This window comes from Thermobia domestica, chromosome 14 (genome assembly GCF_964235325.1).
Source record: "Thermobia domestica chromosome 14, izTheDome1.hap1.1, whole genome shotgun sequence".
In the NCBI taxonomy this organism is placed as follows: Eukaryota; Metazoa; Arthropoda; class Insecta; order Zygentoma; family Lepismatidae; genus Thermobia; species Thermobia domestica.
This window is the reverse complement of record NC_137467.1, coordinates 121029086-121053925: the sequence shown is the minus strand read 5'-3', so window position 1 is coordinate 121053925 and position 24840 is coordinate 121029086. Positions and strand designations below refer to the sequence as shown.

Here is a 24840-nt window from a genome sequence, read left to right as displayed (position 1 = left end):
ACCAGTTGCAGGGCTTGAAATCTTTTCTTGGAATTATAAAATTATATATTGAAAAGAAACGTTTGTCGCTTCCTAGTACTTCTCTCGTTCTATGAGAAAGAAAGATTGTAACCAGAGATATAGTAAGTATTTATCACTTTCGGTTGCATTAAACTTAGAGATGGAAACTACCATTGTGGCATAGAATCCATATCAAAAACTGCTTCCGGTTATCGCCTTTTCTTTACTATGAAATCGGAAATGGTAGTTTCTCACTATTTCCGGTTTACATAGAGGGATAGCGATCGATATGACAATCTTCGAATCCTGGATTCATATATATAAACATATCTCATTATCTCTTATTAGTTTTGCTCTATGGTGATCACTATTGAAATTAGAAGTAGTAGTAAATTTCTACCACAGGATAAAACTTGGACATAGTCTATTGCGAAGGTACTGAATTCATGCTTCTCGCTTGCTCTATGATGATCAATACTGAAACCGGGAGTTGTGATCAGGGGCGGATCCAGGACGGACTTCTGGGGGGGGGTTGTAATACTGCTACTTAGAGCTATTTTTACGAGCTCCAACTCTGGGATGGGTTTTATTTATATATAAAATAGGAGTGTTCTCTTCTGGGGGGCGATCGACCCCTGGATCCCCCCTGATTGTGATACATTTTTTCCTGTTTTTGTAGAGAAACAAATGAGATTCGTTTCACAGTGTAAAACTGAGGCAGACTTGCAATCCATGCGACTTGAATATTCAAAACTTCAGTACAACAAGTAGCACAACTAAAACTCTTGGTTGGAATAGGTTAATAAAATCAAAGATAGAATCTGTTCCTCGGATGCTGAATCCATATCAAAAAGCCATTATTAGCTATCACTTATCGTTTTTGTTCTATGGCGATAAAGATTGAAAGCAGGAATGGCTAATTTGAACCACTTCCGGCTTGAATAGAGGGTTAAGGGAGGAGACGGAATCTATTTTTAGGACGCTGAATCGATTTCAGAGAACTTCTCGATATCTTTTATAGTTATTGTTCTATGCATATAAGTATTGGAACCGAAAGTAGTAGTAAATATCAAGCATTTCCGTTTCAGAAGAGTGGTGCAGGTTATGAAGATATGTTCTCTTAAAACCCTGAATTGATTCCAGAAAATTGCTTGTCGCTATCTATTACAATTTTGTTTTATCGCGACAAGTGTTAACACCGGAAATGGTTAATTTGAACACTTTCGGTTCAAATAAAGTGTTAACGAAGAAGGTGGAATCTATTCTTGGGATGCTGGATTAATTTTAAAAAATGCATCTCGATATCTCTGACCGATTTTGCTCTATGGAAATTAGTATTACCTATAAAATCAAAAATAGTAATAACCTTCAACCATTTCTGCCTTTGTGGAGTGTTGTGGATTGTAATTGTATTTCCTCTTGAGAACCTGAATCGATTGTAGATGAACCACTTGTCGCTATTTATTACCAATTTTCTTCTGTGGCGATTAATGTTGAAACTTGTAATCGTTAATTTGAACCACTTCTGGTGTGAATAGAGATCAAGGGAGAAGGTAGAGTCTATTCTTAGAACGCTTAGTCGATCGCGAAAAACCGCATCACTATTTCTTCAATCTTTTGCTTTATAAAAATCCGTATTGAATCCCTATTGAATATACTAGTAAATTCAGCCACTTTCAATTTCGATAATATTGTGCGTTGAGATGATATATAGCTTATATACTCTTGAGACGCTGTATAGATTCGTTTTTTTTTTTTTTTTTTTAAATACACTTGTGGCTATCTATTACCATTTTTGTTCTATATCGATCAATGTTAAACCGAAAATGATTATTTTAAACAACTTCCGATCTGAATAGAGGATTAATGGAAAAGGTACAGCTATTTCTAGGTAGTTGAATCGATTGCCAAAATCTACATCTCGATATCTCGTAATTCAGTATTAAAACCGGAAATAATAGTAAATATAAACAATTTCTGGTTTTGATTAAATGTTGTGGATAGTTGTATGTTGTCTAAGACGCTAAATTGTTTGCAACAAATCGCTTCTCGCTATCTATTACGATTTTCGTTCTATAGCGATACAAATTGAAACCAAAAATGGTATTAGAACCACTTACGGTTTTAAATGGAGGGTTAATTTAGGAGATCGAACCTATTTTAGGGGCTCTAAATCGACTATAAAGAAACGACTTCTCAATATTTGTTACTGTTTTGCTCTGACACCTCTCGACAGACAGACGGACAAAGCCATTCTCAAGATTTTCGACACTTATGCATAGCTTAAGCTGCAAGGGCGAACATTGAATATATTCTTGGGACACTTAATTGGTTCTAGAAAATCGCGTCTTTCTATATGTTACCGTTTGTGTTCTGTGTTGATCAACAATGTAGCAGAAAGCGATAGATCTCTACCACTTCTGGATTATTAAATAAAAGTCAAATGCATTAGATGAATCTATTCGTGTTGCAAACTTACATGTATGCTTCTCGCTATTTCTTGCCGCTCTTGCTCTGATACCAGCTGACAGACGAACGGATGGATAGGCAGACAGATGAACATAGCCCTTCTATAAGACTTCCTATACGTATGCATAGTATACTATAGTTTGGAAGTACTAACAAATGAAATAAACTCAGTTTGTTTTACAAAAATTATCCGTTTTCCGTTTTTCGGTAGTTTTCGTTTTCCGGTTTTCGGAAAAATTTCGTTTTCGTTTTTTCGAAAAAAAATCGTTTTTCGTTTCTCGAAAAAAATTTCGTATTTTCGAAAAAATTTTCGTTTTTGAAAAATTCATTTTTCGAAAAAGTATTTTTCGAAAAAATGTGGCCATCCCTAGTATTCATAGCCGAAAGCTCAACTAAAAAGATGAAGTGAAAGTGCTAAGCAAGCTACAAGAAGGATGTTGAGTTGAGTTGATTTTGAGTTTAACGTCCCGTTCAGCAACGAGGCTATATGAGACGTGGACCTACTGATTAACGTGGAATCCGAACCACATGAGCTCCCGCAAGAAGGATGTTGAAACAACGCTTCCACGCTAATAGAAAAAGGAAAACAAAAGTAGCTACAGGCTTTTGCCTTTTGAGTACTCATATCTTTTTGGGAATATATACTTGACACAGCATTTCTTTTAAATGTACGCCAGACGTGATCTGTACACATGAAGGTGAAAAATATTCGTGAAAAGTAAACAGATGAGACTAGTTATATGCTTCTGTTTTCTAACAGTCAACTTCGTGTTCAACTGCAGGAACTGACCTTGATACTACCTGACTCAACACCTTGTAACAAGAGGGCAACTATAGTTACCCATAGGTCTCTTGCAGGTACACAGCGAGCTGTGTGTTCTGTGTGTGTCTCTCTCTCTGCCCCTGGCTGTGTTTGCTTTTCATGCTTTGGGGGAAGGGGTAAGACACCCATGCACACCTTCGAACATAAAATGATCGAAAGACGACCTATGTTAATGTAGACTTCATAGTTTCAAACAGTGGCGTATACTGGTTTGAAGGCATGGGCTACCACTGACCTTGCATATTATTATTAATAAAAATGGTAATAATAATAAAAGTAATATAATAATAATAATAATAATAATAATAATAATAATAATAATAATAATAATAATAATAATAATCACAATATGCATAACAATGAACAAAAAGTGATTGATGTGTTTTGTTTAGTGATGAGCAAATGCAAGGTCTTGGTCTGAGCTCCTCCGTGGCTAAGCGGTTAGCGTACGCGCCTTTGGCGTGGGAGACCCGGGTTCGATTCCCGGCGGGAGCTCATGTGGTTCGGATTCCACGTTAATCAGTAGGTCCACGTCTCATATAGCCTCGCTGCTGAAAGGGACGCTAAACTAAAATCAACTCAACGCAAGGTCTTGGTCTTGGTCTTGCACATCGAGCCTTGGTCTTGGTCTTGCACATCGAGTCTTGGTCTTGGTCTTGCACTGGAACCCTTGGTCTTGGTCTTGGTCTTGCACTGGAACCCTTGGTCTTGGTCTTGGTCTTGCATGCAAGAGTCTTGCAAGTCTTGCATTTAAGAGTTGAGTTGAGTTGATTTTAGTTTAGCGTCCCTTTTAGCAGCGAGGCTATATGAGACGTGGACCTACTGATTAACGTGGAATCCGAACCACATGAGCTCCCGCCGGGAATCGAACCCGGGCCTCCCACGCCAAAGGCGCGTACGCTAACCGCTTAGCCACGGAGGGGCTCTTTGCATTTAAGAAATCTCAAGCTTTTCATAGGTAAATTTTACTATGGATATAAGGGATAATAAACTCTACAAAGCACCAGTAGTAACGGAAATACAATGTATGTTTCTAAATATAATATAATTTAACGTCGTGTAAGTATGATAGCGTACAACATAGGTTATGACCTTTATTTTTTTTTAATGGGTGCCCATGCTTCACTACTTATAAGATATGCCTAAATCACAGGGTTTCGTAATCTGTTTATATATATATTTTTTAACAGATCCAACATTCCACTGGTTCCCAAACTGAGGAGGCTACCCCTGTTTCGCATGAAAGAAAATCAGACGGCACAGATTATTGAAATACCATGAATTGCAAAATTATTTTTACACTCCAAAGGCGTCAGATTTTTCTTTCCAACCACGATTAGCTAATTCTTGTATTAAACAAACTTCCAATTAAATATTGAATTTTTGTTTTACTGATTCCAATGTGTACTCCATGGGGCAGAGGGGGCCGCGGTGGCTCAGTGGTAGAGCGTTCACCTCTGGTGCTTGAGGTGCCGGGTTCGATCCCAGCCCCCGCCAAGTGAACTTTGTGGTGGACAAACACCGTGTGCGTGGGTTTTCTCGGGGTTCTCCCGTTTCCTCCCACTTTCTTCATTCCACCATTTCATTCATCACTCATTATCACCGTCTCCTTTAGCCTAACCGGCATAACCGTGGGACGTAAAACTCAAAGATTTCATTTCATTTCAATGGGGCAGAGACATTCACATTACGCAAAAGCGATGAAAAAATTGCAGACTTTCGAAACATGGGCATGGAGAAAAAAGGAGAGAATTAGCCGTGTTGAACGAAAACGAATGTGTTAGAAATATTAGCAGTAGGAGAAAAAAAGAAGAATTTTAGATATTGTTAAGAGGGGGAAAGGGAACTGTATTACAAGGGACGTGCTAGAGAGTATTGTGGAAGGAAAAAGAGGGAGGGAGCGAAGCAAACTAGTTGAAGGAAGGTATTGAAACAGAAAATTGCCACGTCAAGACGAAGAGACCAGCTGAGGACCACCGAACGTCAAACCTTGTCTGTTGAAGCAAATAACCTGCCAATAATAGCAGAATAGCTATTATGATGATTATATGTTTAGCAATATTGACAAAAAAAAAAAAAAGAGGGAAAGAAAATTAAAATAATAATTATTTTAATCAAACCTCTTAATATTTTAGAATAATTTGAGGGAAAACTGAAAACAACTCAACTGTCTATGTCTTTTGTGTAGACTCAATTTATATAAATACTGTTGACCTGTATTAGAAATACAAAATAAGGGCATCAAACTCCAAGTTATTTGAAGTCTCACTTGTGAATATGGATTACTAGCATCAAGTATCTACTTTGTTGGGTTAAACTAAAATAATAATAATAATAATGATTATATATATATATATATATATATATATATATATATATATATATATATATATATATATATATATCGTTAGTCAATCACTTTTTTTACTATTAGTAAAGCGCTCTCTAATATCGGTCATCTTCGATTATTTTTATGTTTCCCTCTCTTCCTCCTCCCCAAGTTGCCGGGCTGAATTTGGATTTAAACGGCATCACAAGTGTCACTGTTCGTGTCAGAGACCACGAAACTATGGATTCGGCACTAATATTTGGTCATTTTTAATCATTATTATGCATCTCCCTCTTCCCCAAATTACGAGGCTGAATTTGGTCGTAAATGGTATAGGAAGTCTCAGTATTCAACTCAGCGACCTCGAAAACTATGGATTTGACACTAATATTCGCCATTTTCGATCATTTTTATATATCTCCCCTCCCCTCCGCCAAGTTACGGGGCTGAATTTTGATTTAAACAGCACCGGAAGTATCATTGTTTACCTTAGCGGTCCCCAAAACTATAGATTCCATTTCAATGTCGGTCATTTTCCATCATTTTTAAATATCTTTCCTCTCCCTCTCCCCGAAACTTCAAGATCAAAGTGATTTGATAAAAACCATCTCAGGCCCGATCCTCATCTATCTTAAAATAAGATCGAGTTCGGTCAGGTGGTTCAAGAGTTATTAAGTTATATATATTGTTGTAGGATAATGCTATATCGCTCAACCCTCGATGTGTCGTATACCTAAGGATGCTAAAAGTTATATTGATAAACAATTATTCAACGTATAAGCATCCGCCCATGAAATCAAACTTGCGGTTACATGTATTAAGTTTTTTCAATGTCATGAAAATGTTATTTCGGTATTAATTTTATGAGCACACATTAAAAATTCCCAACGGATGCTTGAGTCTGGGAGCCAAGGCCATACCCATGTAGTCGACACCTATGGTATACGGTATCACCAATGTTCAATACTACATTTCACTTTAGTTTTGGAAGAAAAACACCATTAATATGTTTTAAAACGAAACGAAATATCTAGTTTAACGTCCCACGATTATGCATTGGGGCTAAGGGAGACGGTATTCATGAGAAATGAATGAAATAGTGGATTGAAGAAAGTAGGAGGGAACATCAAAACACCGAGAAATAGAGACCTGCACGGGCCGAAGTTTTTGGCCCGAGCCCAATCCAGCCCGAATGTATGTAGGCGCGGCCCAGCCCGGACCCGAAACGTTTTGGAGATTTTCGGCCCGAGCCCGGCCCGGCCCTATAAGTTTTTTAAAATTCTTGGCCCAAGCCCGGCCCGGGCCCGATAAATTTTCGAAGTTTCATTTTATAACATTTTTCACGGGCACACTTCTTCAACGTTTGCCTTTATTCTAATTATCGTTTAACGAATGTCAATAATTATTAACCCTCGAGTAGTCGCGCCGCGGTCAAAAGCACCACAGGGAAATTATTTTCGATCGTGTGTCCATTCTGTTTGTCCGACAGACTTCTTCGTCTAGCTAATCTTGCCCCTCACCTTCCCAAACATTTCTGCTCAATCACTCCGTTATCCGTTGTTTAGTTTAAGTACTAGTGATTGTTTAGTGATTCTGCGGTGCTTTCCACCGCGCGCGACTAACCGTGTAATGTTTTTTCTCAGTGTTTCGCTCTGCACGTGACCTTTGCTTTGGAGGTGTTTAAGCTTTATAAACATAAATATTATTTTAATGGACGGAAGAGAGGTCGACAGAGTTAACAAACTGATACCAAGTATGAGAAAAGAGAAAATTAGAACTGAACAGCTTAAAACAACGGAGGGAAATGTTAGGGATTGACTATTTGGATAAATCAGCCGACATGATCTCGTGGAAGCTTTGTCTGAGGAAGATCATAACGAATATTTATATATGAGTGAACACGAAAGGTCAAGTGAGGAGTCTGCGAGCGAATCTGAAGACCTTAAACCCAGAAATGACCAGCGATTCCCCGAATGTAGTCAGAGCAAGAGGGGACGAAATAAGCGACGACGAAGTGTAGAACAGTGTAAATTTGAAGATAACTTAAAATAATTCAATGTAGTGCTGTATAGGTGAAGTTTAATAACAGGACCTTATAATAATAAGGAAAATAACAGGACCTTAAAATAATTCAATGTAAATTTGATTTGATTTCAATTTAGCGCCCTTTTCAGCATCAAGGCTATGTAAGACGTGGACCTACTGCTTAACGAAGGATCCGAACCACATGAGGTCCCACCGGGAATCGAGCCGGCAGTCCCACGCCAAAGGCGTGTATGCTAACCGCTAAGCTACGACTGAGCTCTAATTCAATGTAAAATGCGCTGTGAAGCTTTGTTTTATTGTTATGTTTATATAGTATATTTTTAACTAATTTACTATTGCATTTCTAATTTTAGACGAACCAAAGTTGACAAAAACAAAAGATCATCATCAGGTTTAGAATTTTCAATAAAACCAGTGCGTAGCTATCTATCTAAAGAAATATGTAACGACAAAAACATTTTATTCCAAATGAGAAATAAAAAAATAACATGTCTAGTTGTAGGTTTCTCTAATAGTTATTACTGTAAAACTTATTATAATAATAAAAATGTTATTCCCTCTTAATCAGAAAATATACAAAATTACGTTTCTAATACAAGAAAACTGTTTAAAACGATTTTTGCAACACATTATGTTCGTTCGGTCCATTTGACCGCGCGCGACTACTCGCGTTACTTTTTCAGCGCGACTTCTCGAGGGTTAAAGAATTGCAATTAATCGGCCCAGGCCCGGCCCGACTCAAAGAAATAATAGAATCGGCCCGCCCAAGCCCGGCCCGCGGGTAGGGCCGGGCTTCGGGTCTCGGGCAAGGCCCGGCCCATGCAGGTCTCTACCGAGAAAACCCACGCACACGGTGTTTGCCACTAAAAAGTTTCCATGGCGCATGCTAGAATCCAACCAGGGACCCGTATAACCACATGTGACTGCTCTACCACCGAAACGGTACTTGTGCAAGACTCTTGCGCAAGAGTCTTGGTCTTGGTCTTGGTCTTGGTCTTGCAGGTGTGGTCTTGGTCTTGGTCTTGCACCCCTTGGTCTTGGTCTTGGTCTTGCATCGGGATTCCTGGTCTTGGTCTTGCATGCAAGACTCTTGCAAAAACTGCAAGACCAAGACTCTTGCGCTCATCACTAGTTTTGTTTGATCTTTTGTTTTGAGACCGTTAATGTTTTCCACCGTAAATGAAATTCCATCATACATTTGTGCAGTTAACTTCTTGTGGATTGCGTTCGTAAAATGTTAATTTTTACCAATGTCACTTCCCTCAAGAGTCGCCTCTGTTACTGACGTTGGTTGTCATTCCGTACCAGTATACACAAAAATTCTGCAGACATCATTATAATTGTTATGTTTATTATCGCTATCTAAATCTCAAATTTTTGCGTTGTGTTAACAAACGATTCTCAGGCCCTTTTGTTGCGGAGACATTCCGACCCGGGCCCTTTTGATGAGGGGCGTTTTGATTCGGGCCATCTGTCTCGGGCCCGTTTGTTGAGGAAATATTTCGACCGGGCCCTTTCGACGCGGGCCCGTTTGACTCCGGCTTTATTTGACCCGGGTCCATTTGACGCAGGGCCTTTTGACTCGGGTCCCTTTGTCGTGGAACACTTTTGACTTGGGTTCTTTTTATGAGGGGCGTTTTGAGTCGGCCCCTTTTGACTCCAGCCCTTTAAACCAGCACCCTTTTGACGCACGGCCGTTTGACTCGGCCACTTTAGTAGAGAGACCCCTTTGGACTCGGCTCCTTTTTATGAGGGGCATTATGATTCGGGCCCTTATGTTGTGGAGACCTTTTGAACAGGTCCCTTTTGATGTGGGGCCGATTTCACTCGGGCCCTTTTGTAGCGGGGCCCATTTCGACGCAGGCGCGTTTAATGCAGGTCCTTTTGACTCGGGTCTTTTGTCGGGAGACTCTTTTGACTATGGCCCTTTTGATGAGGGGCGTTTTGATTCGGGCCTTCTGGCTCGGGCCCTTTTGTTGAGGAGACCTTTCGACCCGGGCCCTTTAGACGCGGGGCCGTTTGACTCCGGCTTTATTTGACCCGGGTTCGTTTGACGCAGGGTCTTTTGACTCAGGTAACTTTGTCGTGTAACCCTTTTGACCCGGGCTCTTTTTGAGGTGCATTTTGATTTGGCCCCTTTTGACTAGGGACTTTTTAATCCGCGACCTTTTGACTTACGGCCGTTTGACTCGGGCCCTTTCGACTCTGCTCCTTTTTATGACGGGCGTTTTGATTCGGGCCCTTTTGACTCGGGACTTATGTTGTGGAGACCTGTTGACCCGGGACCTTTTGATGTGGGGTCGTTTTCACACGGACCCTTTTGTGGCAGAGCCCCTTTTGACCCGGGCTCATTTGACGCAGGGCCTTTGACTCGGATCCTTTTCTTGTGGGCTCCTTTTGACTATGACTCTTTTTATGAGGGGCGTTTTGATTCGGCCACTTTTGACTCGGTCCCTTTTGACGCAGGGTCGTTTGACTCTGGCTCTTTTGTAGCGGAGTCCCTTTTGACTCGGGCTTTTTTATGAGGGTCGTTTTGATTCGGGGCCTTTTGACTCGGGCCCTTTTGTTGCGGAGACCTTTCGACCCGGGTCCTTTTTATGAGGGGCGTTTTGATTCGGGCCCTTTTGATCCGAGCCCGTTTGACGCAGGGTCTTTTGACTCGTGCCCTGTTGTTGCGGAGATCTTTTGACTCGGGCCCTTTTGTAGCGAGGGGGCCATCTCGACCCGGGCCCATTTGACGCAGGGCCCTTTTGACTCGGGTCTTTCTGTCTTTGCTCTTTTGTTTGGCCCTTCTAACATGGAACCATATATATAACGCAGCAGCTGAAATACCTGTGGCAGAGGGCCTGGGGGAGTATGAGTAAATCGATGATCGATCGATCCAGGGCGCAGTAAAATTAGTTACACCACTGTTCATATCTATTTCTTTCTATTCTCTCGACATCATGTCTGGAGATGAATGTTCTGACTAATAAGCTACAGTGGCGAAAGACGATATACGCTATCAATGATAAATGTTATGACTGTTAATATATATAGGGAACAAAACGAAACATTCTATATCGGACTTCCACTCCACCCGTTGAAAAAAATCCTGCGGGCGTTAGTGATTATGATGTTGCTTAGTTACTGTATTATATTGTTCTATACACGGAATAAATACTTATGTGTTTTATATAATAATGAGAACCTTATTTACATTTATTACGGCCGTTGCTTTACGAGAAACATTTTCACGTTCAGCGTAATCAGTTTCCATTCTAAAATAATTACAGTGAGGCGAACGAAATAATTCACGCACAGATTTAGGACTTAGAATAATGTTTTGCGAACATGTAGTAAATCCCTGAAGATTAAAAAGCGCTAGTAGCAGTAATTAGCTTAGTCGTTTCCTATAGTCCCTTAGTGAATTACATAAATCTTACAGATGTTGTATCTCTTTCTTTCTCCTCTCTATACATCATGTCTGGAGATTAATGTATGGACAAATAGGCTACAGAGGCAATTTTAAAAAGTAAGATGATCTACGCTATCAGTGACAGATGTTGTGGTGTTTAACTTAACATATAAGGCAATAATACGAATCTTTTCAGAGATGACAGTGCACTGATGCTTCAAATCTGTGTCTTTACTCCCTATACCTACTTTATTTTCCTAGTCAAAATAAAAACTCTTCAAAATTAATCACAAATTCTTATGCAACCATCCCTTCTTTAATGTACTGCGCTGTCACATACCCGTCACGGCGATGTAAAGGCACTTTTGGCGACGAGGATACATAGGAATTATACATTATCGTTGTAACTGGAGTGGTGTTCTGTGAACGCTATGAGGGACTATGCCATGACATAGTAGGAAATAACTCTTATTCTTCGTTCTCCAAAAGAAGATATTTCTTTTACAAAACCATAGAGTCTCTCAACAGCAAAAGCTGCTTCACTAGGCAGAGACACAAACAAGCACCATTTTGAACTTTTTAATGAGCTCCTAAAGCCGTAGCATACAAGAAGTCAAGTGTACTATACCTAAACATAAAAGAATGCATTTCGATACCGATTCAGATTTCAATTGCGATGATAGCCCTACCACAACTGTTGTTGACCTTGCATAAGAAATAGCAGAGTCGAAATGTGGGTTCTGTAAGGGAAAATGGTCCTACGCTGTACACGAAGACAAAAAAAAAAAAAAAAGGTTTCAACAGCCCATTACTTGGTACCACCCATGGACCATTGTACCACCACTTGGTATCCGGAATACGTAGTGTGTCGGTGGAAAAGTCCGCGAGTAATTTTTCTGTGGACGCTGCAGGTAGGTCTAACTTGGGAAAGTACAATAAGGTTTGTAACTTATTTCAAGTATTACAGTTATGTAGTTATCTGTATCGAAATCTGTTCTTTACATAGAACTATGTTTTTCTTATGTAATTTTGCATGAGAAAATCAAATCTGTGATTACTTTTTATGTATCATCTACCAATTTTGTATTGTGAAATCCCGTATTTTTACGGGATGTGATGAAATATGATTAAAATTTGTTATGGATATTGGAATTTAGAGTACCTTTTAAGAAGCGAGGTTATATGAGACGTGGCCCTAGAATTTAAGGTTCAATCCGAGCCTCCGTGTCGTTCAATGTTTTCCTACCGGGAATTAAACTCGAGACCCTGTGCGCCGAAGGCGCACATGCTACCCACTAGATCAGTGGGAAGACAGAAATGCTCTTAAGAAAAAATTGTTGCTTATGTGGTATACCTTACAATATACGCTTATTTAGAGATCATCCAAGCGACAATTTTTCTTCTTTACAGAAGGAATACGCTATTTAAAGAGGGGTTCTCATCCCCCAATTTTCTTCTATTGCGTAAGAGTCTTTTTCTGTATTATAATAGGAAACACTAGCATTCTAGCATTTGAGTAATTTTTGGTTTGATTATATTGTTATTTACTGAGTGGTGCTTCGTTTGGAGTGGTCGGATTTGCCGCGTTTGTGTCATTCTGTGGTAGTGTGTGCTGTGCATCTGGGTATCAAGAAAGTGCTGAAAATATGTACGTTTAGTTAGCGCTCGTGCGTTTAGTTACTTGCAGTGGAGTGCAATGTTTTGTGCGTGTAAAAATAAACCTAACTTATTTTGTTATGGTGTGTGGTGAACGTACACTTAAAACTAAAGGCTTATGAACTGTACTTTGGCTGTAGGGTTGGAGCAGATCAGGATAACTCTTGGGCACCACACACATCGTCTCTTTGTTTCCAAAGTGTCATATCTCAGTTTTTCTCATTTTTCAGGAGAGCAATTTGAAATTTTGCACCTATTTCACTTTCCTCTTACGCTCGTGTTTACCAACAAATATTTACCAATTTTTGACACAATGTAGGTAAAAGTAGGGTACCACATGTTCAAATTATATAATATTGTTATATTTAGCCATTAAAAATATGTTATTTGAGATATGGCACTTTGCAAAAAAAAAAAAAAATGTTTGTTTTATGAATGAGTTACGCCACTGTGCATAGTTCTTAAGATATAGCAATAATGCAAATTGAAGTGGGAAAATTTGTCCATATGTGTACATCTAAGTTGCTCTACAGTCATCTTTGATATGGATAAGTTATAAAAGATATAAACAAACGATAGAACCAAAAGTGTTGTTTTTTTTAGTAATTAATTAAGCATGTTTATGAAATTAATAGTAAAAGAACAAACTAATAAGGCTTATGAAGTTTCACAAAAAAAAAAAAAAAGAAACAATGTGGTATGAAATTAATACTACAAATTAACACTATGAAGTGAATATGAAGCTGTATGCAATAAAAATAAAATTCAAGACAGCATCTAAATAATGAAATTAAAAATAAGCTATCGTAACTAAACTAGAGTATAACTTAAATGAGTACAGTTAATAGCACTTCCGTACAATACTAAAAATTACTGAACCATATCCATAAAGTAACTGGCGAAAAAGTCCTGAACTTAACAAAATTACAAAAAGAAAGAAACTCGTTTTTGTTTGAAACCGTCCTAATGGTCAAGGTGCAAGTAAAATGGCTGGTGCTCAGACATTTGTAGGACAGGGGTAGGTCCGTTGATCAGAGATATTATGTCTCCGTATTTGTCTTGGGCGATTTTCAGCTTTCCCAACTTAAACTTTCCGGCCTTAAAATCTTTTACGTTCTTCTTGAGGCGCTTAACTTGAAGTTCCTTGTCTAATTGTAGATTCTAGTTTTGTAGAAAATAGTTGTCGGCAGTAATGTAACTAAGGGGGAGGGGAATACAGGGCTTGTGCCACGGCCGCCGGATTGAGGGACCCAACACTGGGCAAATATTTATTTTCACTATAAGGAAAGAGAAGGAAATTTAGCAAACTAAAGATCATTAAAAAAATACCTCAGAAATTTAACAGGACAACAACGACTCTCCAAACTTAGGATCATATCTATAGAGCGTACATTAGCTTCAAAGCTATCTTTTGAGGACAAAGTAAAACCTTCTGCATTCAAAAGAGCCCGTAAAGTTAAAATTTAGTTCCAGCTTTTTGTGTTTTCATTTAACTTACATCGATTTAAGAAATTTGCAAAATGTCCGAGTATAATACTTAACACAACAGCTTGACTGTTTGTCATAATTAAATATTATGTTCTAAATCAAAAGACTGCTGATTCATTCTACACATATGCACATCCGGATATAATTCCAGAAACAGTGTGATTTGCAGTGACTATGATAACATTATAAGAATGCGTCAAGAGTGCTACTCTTAGATTATTTGCCAATCAACTACTAGTTAGTTTGTTGTTTTATCTTGTACTAAAAATTGTGAATTAGCCCGCCCATATTGAATTCTCATAAAATTCCAACTCATATCGTTAGTTTATCGTTAGTTTACGTTAGTTTTACTAAAACTATCGTTAGTTTCGCAAAAATAACGATTTTATTCTAGAAATAAAGTTTCCCGCCAACTGTGAATTAGCCCGCCCATATTGAATTCTCATAAAATTCCAACCTATATCGTTAGTTTATCGTTAGTTTACGTTAGTTTTGCTAAAACTATCGTTAGTTTCGCAAAAATAACGATTTTATGCTAGAAATAAAGTTCCCCGCCAACTGTGAATTAGCCCGCCCCTATTGAATTCTCATAAAATTCCAACTCATATCGTTAGTTTATCGTTAGTTACGTTAGTTTTACTAAAACTATCGTTAGTTTCGCAAAAATAACGATTTTATTCTAGAAATAAAGTTCCCGCCAACTGTGAATTAGCCCGCAAATATTGAATTCTCATAAAATTCCAACTTATATCGTTTGTTTATCGTTAGTTTACGTTAGTTTTGCTAAAAGTAACGTTTCTTTTGCAAAAATTACGATTTTATTCGTGAAATAAGATTTCCGCCAAATGTAAAGTTAGCCCGCCCATAAAGAATTATCATAAATTTCCATCTCACATCGGTAGCTTATCGTTAGTTTACGTTAGTTTTACTAAAAGTATCTCTAGTTTCGCAAAAATAACGATTTTATTCAAGAAATAATGTTCCCGCCAACTGAATTAGCCCGCCCATATTGAATTCTCTTAAACTTCCAACTCATATCATTAGTTTAGGTTAGGTTTGCTAAAATTAAGGTTTGTTTTACAAGAATAACGATTTTATACCTGAAGTAAAGATTTCCGCCAATGCCTGAAGTAAAGATTTCCCTAACAGCACAATTACATAGCAGGCATATGGCTATCATGTTCCGTCAGGTACACTGGAATGTGTCCAGTATGTCCCTAAGGAAAGTAAAACTAACGTAAACTAAAGATAAACTAAGGATGTGAAATGGAAATTTATGATAATTGTTTATGGGCGGGAAACTTTACATTTGGCGGGAAATCTTATTTCTCGAATAAATAGTTATTTTTGCGAAACTAACGATAGTTTTAGTAAAACTAACGTAAACTAACGGTATGAGTTGGAATTTTATGAGAATTCAATATGGGCGGGCTAATTCACAGTTGGTGGGAAACTTTATTTCTAGAATAAAATCGTTATTTTTGCGAAACTAAGATAGTTTTGGCAAAACTAACGTAAACTAACGATGTGATATGAAAAACTTTTGAAATTCGTTTGTGGGTGGGGAACCGTGAAGTTGGCCTGCCCATTTATTTGTTGAATAAAAATTTTATTTTTTCGAAACTAACGATAATTTTAGCAAAACTAACGTAAACTAACGATAAACTAACGATGTAGATAAGAAAAAGAAAAATTCGTTAGGTGGGCGGGACAACTTCACAGACGTGGCAAAGTAATATACGAAAATGTATATGTAATACAGCAAACCATGTTTATTAAGTACAAGAAATACCAGGCGTAATATACCAATCATGGAGATGAGCCCCCTCCTAGAAAATTTTCTTCGGGCGCCCCTGTGTAAATGGAATAATTGTGTAACATGAACAATGTTCAGTCTAGCACATTCATCTTCCAAAGAAAGGAAGAGTTCAACCATTAAAGTGTTACTGCATATTTGAAGTGATAATACTGCTAATGTTACAGAGGTTCTACAGAGGTTGAAACTATTAAAATATGCTCGCCGTACCCAACATCTATTGAATGTACGATGTAGGAAGTCCCTAACGCTCATGGACATTGAATAGATTTTCAATACTACTATTGAACGTTTATGTTTGATCAAATAAGAAACGTCCATACTACATTTGCAAACGAATTACATTGAATTCCATATTTGATTCAATGAGGAATATCTTTCTTATACGTATGTACAAATATTCCTTGGATGTTCACCTTAAGGAGTTGGAGAAAAAAAATTACAGAAATTTATACAGAAAGTTGTCTCGTTAAAAAATAGTATACTTTAAACCACTTATTTGGCTAGTAAGTCCCCTTTGTCTACTGTCGTGTTCGATGTGACAGTCAAGGCCGAATGATTGCCCGGCAGTGTACTTTCCACTGTAGCAAACTCCTGCCTAGAATGAGAAGAGGAATGTCTCACCATATTGCTTTGAAAACTTTCTGAAGACCTGCAACATAGGGAATAACGTCAAGCAAGTTCCTGTTTGCGGAATCCTAACCTACAGCTGACAATTGGTCAGGCGATTTCACAGAAATGGACAAAAATAGGATCACTTGAATTATCGTCTGTTCTGATTTCCTTGAGTAGCACGCCTGGGATAATCGCGGCCCATGTGCATTCATATGCACATTTGTGGTCTCGTCACCGTACAGGTGGAGGATGTGCGTGTGTCATATAAAGGGTTCATGATGTTCTGCTGGAAGTAAGCTGCGTTGACTTTGGTATTCGAAGGCACGACGACGAGTTGCACCACATTGTCAGATGTTAAGACTCACACCATCTTTGCTGACGATTACACCCTCCTCTTTGCATAGTTACCCTATTCTAGGTGGTTATAAGAGCGTCGGGGTTATAAGTTAACAAATAAACCCCTCCTAAGAAGCTGTCACTTTTTCCCTCATCTTTCCACGCATTGTGCACAATTGATACTATTATCAAGTACACACAGCAATGTACCCAGCATGTACCGGGATATAGCACCGCGGCTAAATGCATCATTCGGAAGGGTCTATGAAAATCGATTATGTTTATTCTGAGCAACCTTCTGAAAAACCTTAAATTTATGAGTTGGTCAGGATACGTTGAACAATATGGGCTCTAGGCAAGTGCACACTCATATATACATCGAGAAGAACGAACAGATGGACAGACATCGAGAAATCACTTTCATGGCATGCACGGGCCATGATACGTGAAAATTCGCTGAAATTTCTAATTCGGTTTTCTTCATGATCATAATATATATTTTCTTCTGTTCTTGTGTTAACAACTATGAGGGAAAAATATTTTCAAATCATGTACCATGCGGGTATGTAGCTGAGGAAATTGAGGATGGATGATTAAAAATTTTCCTTCGGGTAAAATTTATATTATATGCGCAACCTGACCCAACTAGGTCGTGTAAAAGTATTGGTGAAAAACCTCTTAGTTTGTAATGTAACTTCATCCAAAAGCATCTCCGAAATATTCATCCGAGAACAAGGACATGTATCACACCTACAAAACAGCAACTTTCTCGCATTTAGAAGCGCTGTCACAATTTTCTTATGTTCATGTTGTTTAGCACACAAGCAATATATTAAATCACATTTTCTTTTAGTGGAATCCATGTTGAAACCATAACTATCATGGTACTATGAGGCTAAGGAAAATTACGAAGATTTTTTTTGTTTATTAACAATAATTTCCTTTTTGGAAATGTTTTAATCATCTGTGCACTGCTGGTCACGTCGAGTACATAAAAGGATTGCCAAGAGATGCCCCTAGTGTCAACATGTCCTTCCTAAGTATCGTTGGAATATTATTATCAGTGGAAGGGAAATGGGTGAATTTCTAAATATGAAAGATAGGTCTTTATAACGGTGAATTTAACAAAAGACTACACTGAGAAAAAAATGTAAGTGGCTTACCTAAAAAGGTAGGTTACATGCTTAATTCCTGTAGTTTTTGAACTTAACGTATAGCAGACGTATAACTGAAAACGCATGTTTTATAATAGTTTTCGTATAAGTGTTCCATCTATACGTATTTTCTGTATGAAACAATATAGGCGGTCAGGACCTCACATACAAATGGACGTATTCACGTATATAACATATAGCTGAGGGATATAACATAATTAGGGCTTTATGTATGTAATATACGGAAAACTGTTAGATGTCAGAGATCCTGCAACGGCATGATGTAATATCTAAGGGTAGTGCGTATGTTGCATATGGGTAACGTATGCTCCATACTGATTTCTTTAGTAAGCAAGAGGATTCCATATATTTGTACAGCGGGGGACACTTCTAAATGGTACACCTTAGCCGTAAATCTCCATATGGCTGTACCATTTAGAAGTGTCCCCCACTGTACAATATACCGCTGTCCGGAGAACGGATTTTTCTCAGTGTACTACATGCAATCTGAGGTGTTCTGAGCAGTATGATCTGCGACAGTCAATTCTCGTCCCTATACGTAGAGGCTAACCACACGTCTTGGGTTTACCGGAACATTCCCGATTTTCCTCTAGCTATCCCGGTGTCAAATAAATCATGTTTCCGTACATCTAAATACTCTGTTTCTTTTTAATTGTTATTTCCTTCAAGAATCTTCAATGTTTCAACACTGCTAGGACCTACACATTGTTGTTGACAACATCTGCAAAATAATGTGCGTTCCCGGAACAAATGCTTATATCGAGTGCATTTTCAATCTAACAAAGATGCATGTAAGAAAAAAGGAAGATTTTTATGCGGGGTTGCTAACTCTGATGAAGTAGCCTTAGTATTCTGTGCTTGTAATAAACATAAAATCGTCCGAGAAGAGTTGCGTACGTGCGAGTAACAATAAGGTAAAATGACTGCTGTAATACAAAATCCTGCAAAATGTGCAGTGAGATATGTGATACGATTTCTGCCAAAGGACAGAATGGAACTGACATCAATCGTGAATTGTATGCCATTTACGGAGCAACAGTAATGAGTGAAGGGAAAGCCAAGCAATGGTGCAGACTGTTTCGGGAAATACATTCAAATGTTCAGGACGATGAGCGTAACGGAAGGCCTAATCTTTAGATGAAAATCTGGTGGAACATGTTAACGAGAAAGTGCGATCCAATCGCCAGTTCACAATAACTGTACTCGCCAAAGAATTTCTAGAAGTACCTGCAAAGTCAATCGAATTGTGACTGACAATTTGAGATATCACAAACTCCTTGCGAGATGAATGCCAAAGAGCAGGAACGACAGCTGCACGTGATTTTTTGACTCGTTGGGAGTACAATGGGGAAGATCTCTTTTCTCGCATAGTAACGGGGGGATGAAACCTGGATATCGTACGCCACTGGGGAGTCAAAATAACAGTAAATGCAATTGCGGCACCTTGGTTCTCCTGAAGCGAAGAAATTCAAAAAAGCACCATCAGTTCACAAGATCATGGCAAGCATGTACTGGGACCAAAAGGGTGTGTTCTTGTTGGAATTCTTGGAACCAAGACGAACATATTCATTGCCAAATACTGAATAATCTGCGACGTGTCATGTAAAATAGACGGAGAGAAATTCTACGTTCTGGAATTCTTTTGATCTATGACAACACCCGCTCAAACGCAGCTGTTTTTACTGTTGAAATAATTCAAAGACCGATAAGAACTATTCAATCATCCCCCATACAGTTCCGACCTTGCCTCAGCAATTTCTCTTCGCCTGAAAAAGTGGTTCGCATCGAAGCGTTTCAACGACATGTGAAGTGCTCAAGAAAATGAGTTCTGCAATGGCTGCACTATCAGGCGAAAAATTTTTACGCAGAGGATATATGGAACCCTGTTCCATGCCACCAGAAATATCTGGAGGTTCATGACGACTACATCTAAAATTAGCAAATTTATGTACTTGTATAAAAATCCTCATAAATTTCTTCTCTTATCACTTTCTTCTATTTAAAAAAAAATATAGGCTTTTTTGTTTTTGTTTCTTTATTAGATAAAAAAAGTATCCTGAATGTAAAAATATTAAAAGTAGTGCTCATAGTGAAAACTAAATTTCGTCAGTTCTACTCAAACTTTTATCATTATTGCATGTGAAACAAGGAACTTTTGCAAAAATGCATTCTTCTGAGAAATATTTGTAAATTGTAAGGTAAATTAAGCACCCTTCATATGTTTTGTATTGCATTAAATTGGTAATGCAGTAGTTTAATTTACTAACATATAACATTAAATAAATTCCTAGAAGTTATGTTTTAAATAACCTATTTTCTAATATTCAAGTGTAACTATGGGTAATAAATCCGAGGACTATGGCGACTGTACCATTTGTTTTTGATGAAGTGTCTTCTTTGCATTGCAGAAGATAATTACTGCATAGCTTAGAAGGATGTCCATTATTCCATTAATTGGAACTAAATTATCAACTTGGTAGTCTGTAAAGCATCCCCAAACAGTGATGCTACCTACTCCGTGCCTTGACGTTCCAGATGGAAGCACATTTCAGGGCGTCAACGCACGAACTTCTAGCATTGGAAGGCGAATAGTTGAAATTTAGATTTGTCGGTCAAGGGTGTCCTCTTCCATTGTTCATCGTTCAAGTCGTTATTTTATTTTATTTGTCTAGGAGTCTTTTTGTAATATTTCCTGCATAAAGGAATTGTTTCTTTACCTCAATCCTATCCCAAAACCAAAGATCTAAAGGCGCTTGGCCACCATCATATTTGATACCGCTTGGAAATCGCTATTCCGTAGCAGTTAACGTCCATTCCATTTGATTTTTACCCAGTGAACTTGTTCTTAAGAGAAATTGTCATTCTTAGACGATCAGTTGATCTCCGTATCATACAGTATTTACATCATTTTGTGACTATCTTCCAAGAGTCCGGCGCACTGCTCTGCCCGATAGTTGAGTGATTTTTCGCAGAGAATGACTCCCTTCTCTCAAAATAACCACTTGAACACGTGCTTCAACTCTTAGCTAATAATTTCTCTTCAATATTTTGTAGTATTTGCAAGTTCTTTATACTATGCAACTGGTTCATGCGAATGGAAACAATAAGATCGCATGTCGCAGATTTGCATCAAATTCTACCCATACTATGAGACGATTGAATTGTGCATAGGCCTACTCTCAATCGATTGTACTGGAGTATTAGAAGCTATCACTGACATTCCTAAAGAATTGTTTTGAAAATGAATGTTTTTTATATCAGCAGTGTTATTTACTTATGTATTACTTTCATCTTATGATTTATTACATTTTCTTTTAAGAATTTGGATGAGTCCCAATCTCTGGAAATACTAAAGAGACTTCAAAGAATCGTGCTTATTTTAAAGGTGAGTAAACCAGAAAAAAGATTTTAGAAGTAAGATTCATTTTATTTTACAAATGTTTGTCATTATTATTATTATTATTAACACTTTTAAATATTATTACAATACACTTGACTCTCGCCTAATCCGACCATTCTTTGCAAAGAGGGGGTGCGATTAGGGGTGGGATTATTAAGTGTCTGAAATTTGGTTTTATACATACAGCACTATGGCATTCTACGAAGAACTTCCTCCCAATTTATCAAATTTCCACATTCTGCTTGAAGTGGACGGCGTAACGTGTTTTCTTTCTGAAGACATGGTACTGAACTGTAACGGAAGTCACAATAGTACTGTATCTATTTTTTCGCAGTTACATTTATAAACAAATACAACAGGTTTCTGCGGCACTTTCTCGCGGCGTCACACGACAGAGGCCAGATGTGGGCCCGGGTTACAGAGGCCGGACTACTGAGGGCCGGATTAATGAGTCTAGTGTACTTAATATAAAAATATATTTAATTTAGTAGAGTAAAGTGGGAGAATGCGATCGGTGGGGTAATTCCGATCATTGAATTACTCAAAAATGACATGACCTGGTGACCCAGACTATGCTTACTCCTCTAGCAGGAGTCACAAAGTACTAATGAAGAGGAAGAAGAGCCTTTGTTCAGTTCTTCCGTGCAAGTAATTTCGACAGTTATTGTCGATAATACCCAATAAAACCCAATAAGACCTTCCACTCTTTATCTCCTGTAGCGTTGTCAGTAGAAGGGCGAGAGTAGTAGTCATTCCTTCGGCTCACCACTCTCCTGCTGCCTTCAGTTGTCATTATGGTTTGGTCTGCAGTGGATCAAGAATTTCCGAACAACGGGCTCAACGTCAAAACAATCTAGCTGACCTAAAAGCGTTCGTATGCCTGGGAATATTGAGCAATTACTAACTGTAGTCTTCAGAAATCGTCTTCAAATTGTATTGCCAATTGTTTCATTTAAAATCAGAACAAAGCGATTACAATCTGTTTTCAATACCCTTTTATATTTTCGAATAAACACATTTCTACTTGCTTTTTTTTTTGTTTTGTTTTTGTTTCTTAGCCTTTAAAATGTGGGGGGTCATATTGGGTCACCCGTATTATTATTAGTTTTGTCCAAGCTTTCGATCCGCTGAACACTGTGGGTTAAAATTGAATCACTTTCTGTTAAAAGAGCGTATGTGCAATTAAAAAAAAATGTCGGAAAATGACAAAAACTGTTTTCCTACGAGACGGTTTGGTTTATGAAAAAAAGAAAAAAATATATAACACGTTTCAAGAAACACACGTCCTTTTAACAAAATTGTAACGCCTACTTCTAAAATATTTATTTCTTTAAAAAAGTTAAAATTTTGAAAAATGTTACATAGGCTACGCCCTTTTATCAAAAATCGATTCAATTATGTTTTACTAAAAATACTAATTGCTTATATTTAACTTTTTTTGTATATATTTAACTCCAACTCTCCTCCCCAACTCCATACCATATTTATACAATTTTTCAATAACAGTTATGCAGGCAAATGATAGCGTAGGTAGCGACATCTATTAGTGTGATTGTTTATTATTAGGATTAGCACGATCCACAAACTGTTTGCAATTTGTATTTCTAGTTATTTTCCCCATATCTTCGGTCTGTTGTACACTATATGGTTAAAATCGTGCTTAAACAAAAGTTTGAATGGGTTATACTTTACAATTTTTTTTAATACAGTGGAGTCCCGATTATCCGAGTTTCGATTAACCGAGGTTCCGTATTATCCGAGCTTAATCCAAACACAAAATTAAAAACTAGTCTGCTTACAATGATAAGCAGTCTGCAAGCCTTTCTTTCAGCAACAAAGCAAAAACAGAAGTTGGCGTAAAGATAACGATCTCTTCCCTTTCCCCACAACACCAGCTGACATGATGTTAAGACGTCTGCGCAATATAGTGGCCAAAAAGCGAGGTAGCTTGTAATAAAGCAGAAGATTCTTATTCACATTTTTTAAAAGATTCATATGTGTATGCTAAACAGTACCTTATTTTTATTGCGTTTTACTTAAATTTATTTATGGCTAATTCCTTTCGTACGTATGTATGTACCATACTGTACTGTATGAAAATGAGACAGCAATAACAAATAATCTAATAAAGAGAAATAATCAATTAACAACAATAATAAATACTAGATAAAAATATCTGTGTGTTCATCCGTATTAACCAAGTTTTTGCTTATCCGAGTTAGATCTAGTCCACATTAGCTCGGATAATCGGAACTCTACTGTAATTAAATTGAAACACAATTTTTAAATTTCAATTAACTACCCACAATAGTTTGCAAACCGGCAAATTACCTGTATAGTTTAACATCTATACCACAGATAGAGACATCTATTAGCGTTACTATTTATTATCAGGAATTGGAATTAGCGTGACGCACAGACTGATACTTTGTTGCTTATATTATTATTATTATTATTAGTAATATTGTTAGTAGTAGTAGTAATAATATATAGTAAAGTAGCAGTAGTAGTAGTAACAGTAGTAATAGAATGTTTGCGGCATTATTGTTCACCATGAAGACACAGAAGAGGCTGTCACTTAGTTAAATACTTTGCAACTTACGCACAAAAACAGAGAAGCTGGTTAAATAATGTTAATGAATTTTGCTTTTCTGTTTTTAAGAATTCAGAACAGTAGGACAAGTTACTGTTTCACTTTCCTTTTCTCTCCGGCAAATAGGAGTTTATATTTGTCAGCAAAATAGCACTCTTCAAGAAATTATCAGGACCAGTTTTTAATACCCCTTCGTTTCATTTAAATAAAGCCCTGAAGGAAATTCTTTTTTAACTCTGAAGCAGGAAGTTATTTTGAGTTTTTTTTTTTTTTTTTTTTTTTTTTTTTTTGCGCGAAACTTATTTTCCTTTCGGATATATTCTAAAGGAGAATGGGAAGGAAACATTGTTTCCAGCTGTACAGCGTACTTGGAATAATCCATTATATATATAAAAAGAATGTCCATTTGTAAGGTGCATCATCACGTAAAACTGTGGATCGGGATCATTTCTCGGTAAAGTGCTTGGGACACAGGTTATAAACATGACGATTTTTAAAAATCAAACTCCAGGGAAAATAGGGGACATTGTGGCCTCAGTGACAGAATGCTGACCTCTGCAGTTCTGATTCGATTCCGGGTTATGTGTGTTTGTGGTGTACAACATCGTATCCGTGAGTTTTTTCGGTGTTCTCTCGTCTTCTCTGTAATAAATCATCCGTTTTCTTCAGCCTGTAGAACATAAGAGTAAAGTATTAA

At 37.7% G+C, this 24840-nt stretch overlaps 1 protein-coding gene across 1 annotated transcript in view; it reads left to right on the top strand.

Moving 5' to 3' along the window:
* The window catches only part of v (Tryptophan 2,3-dioxygenase vermilion), a 114351-nt gene that overhangs the window by 33045 nt on the left and 56466 nt on the right, over positions 1-24840 (top strand). The window contains exon 3 of the mRNA XM_081738774.1: positions 21470-21535. Coding sequence (XP_081594900.1) covers positions 21470-21535 — 66 coding nt within the window. The remainder of the gene's footprint in view (positions 1-21469; positions 21536-24840) is intronic.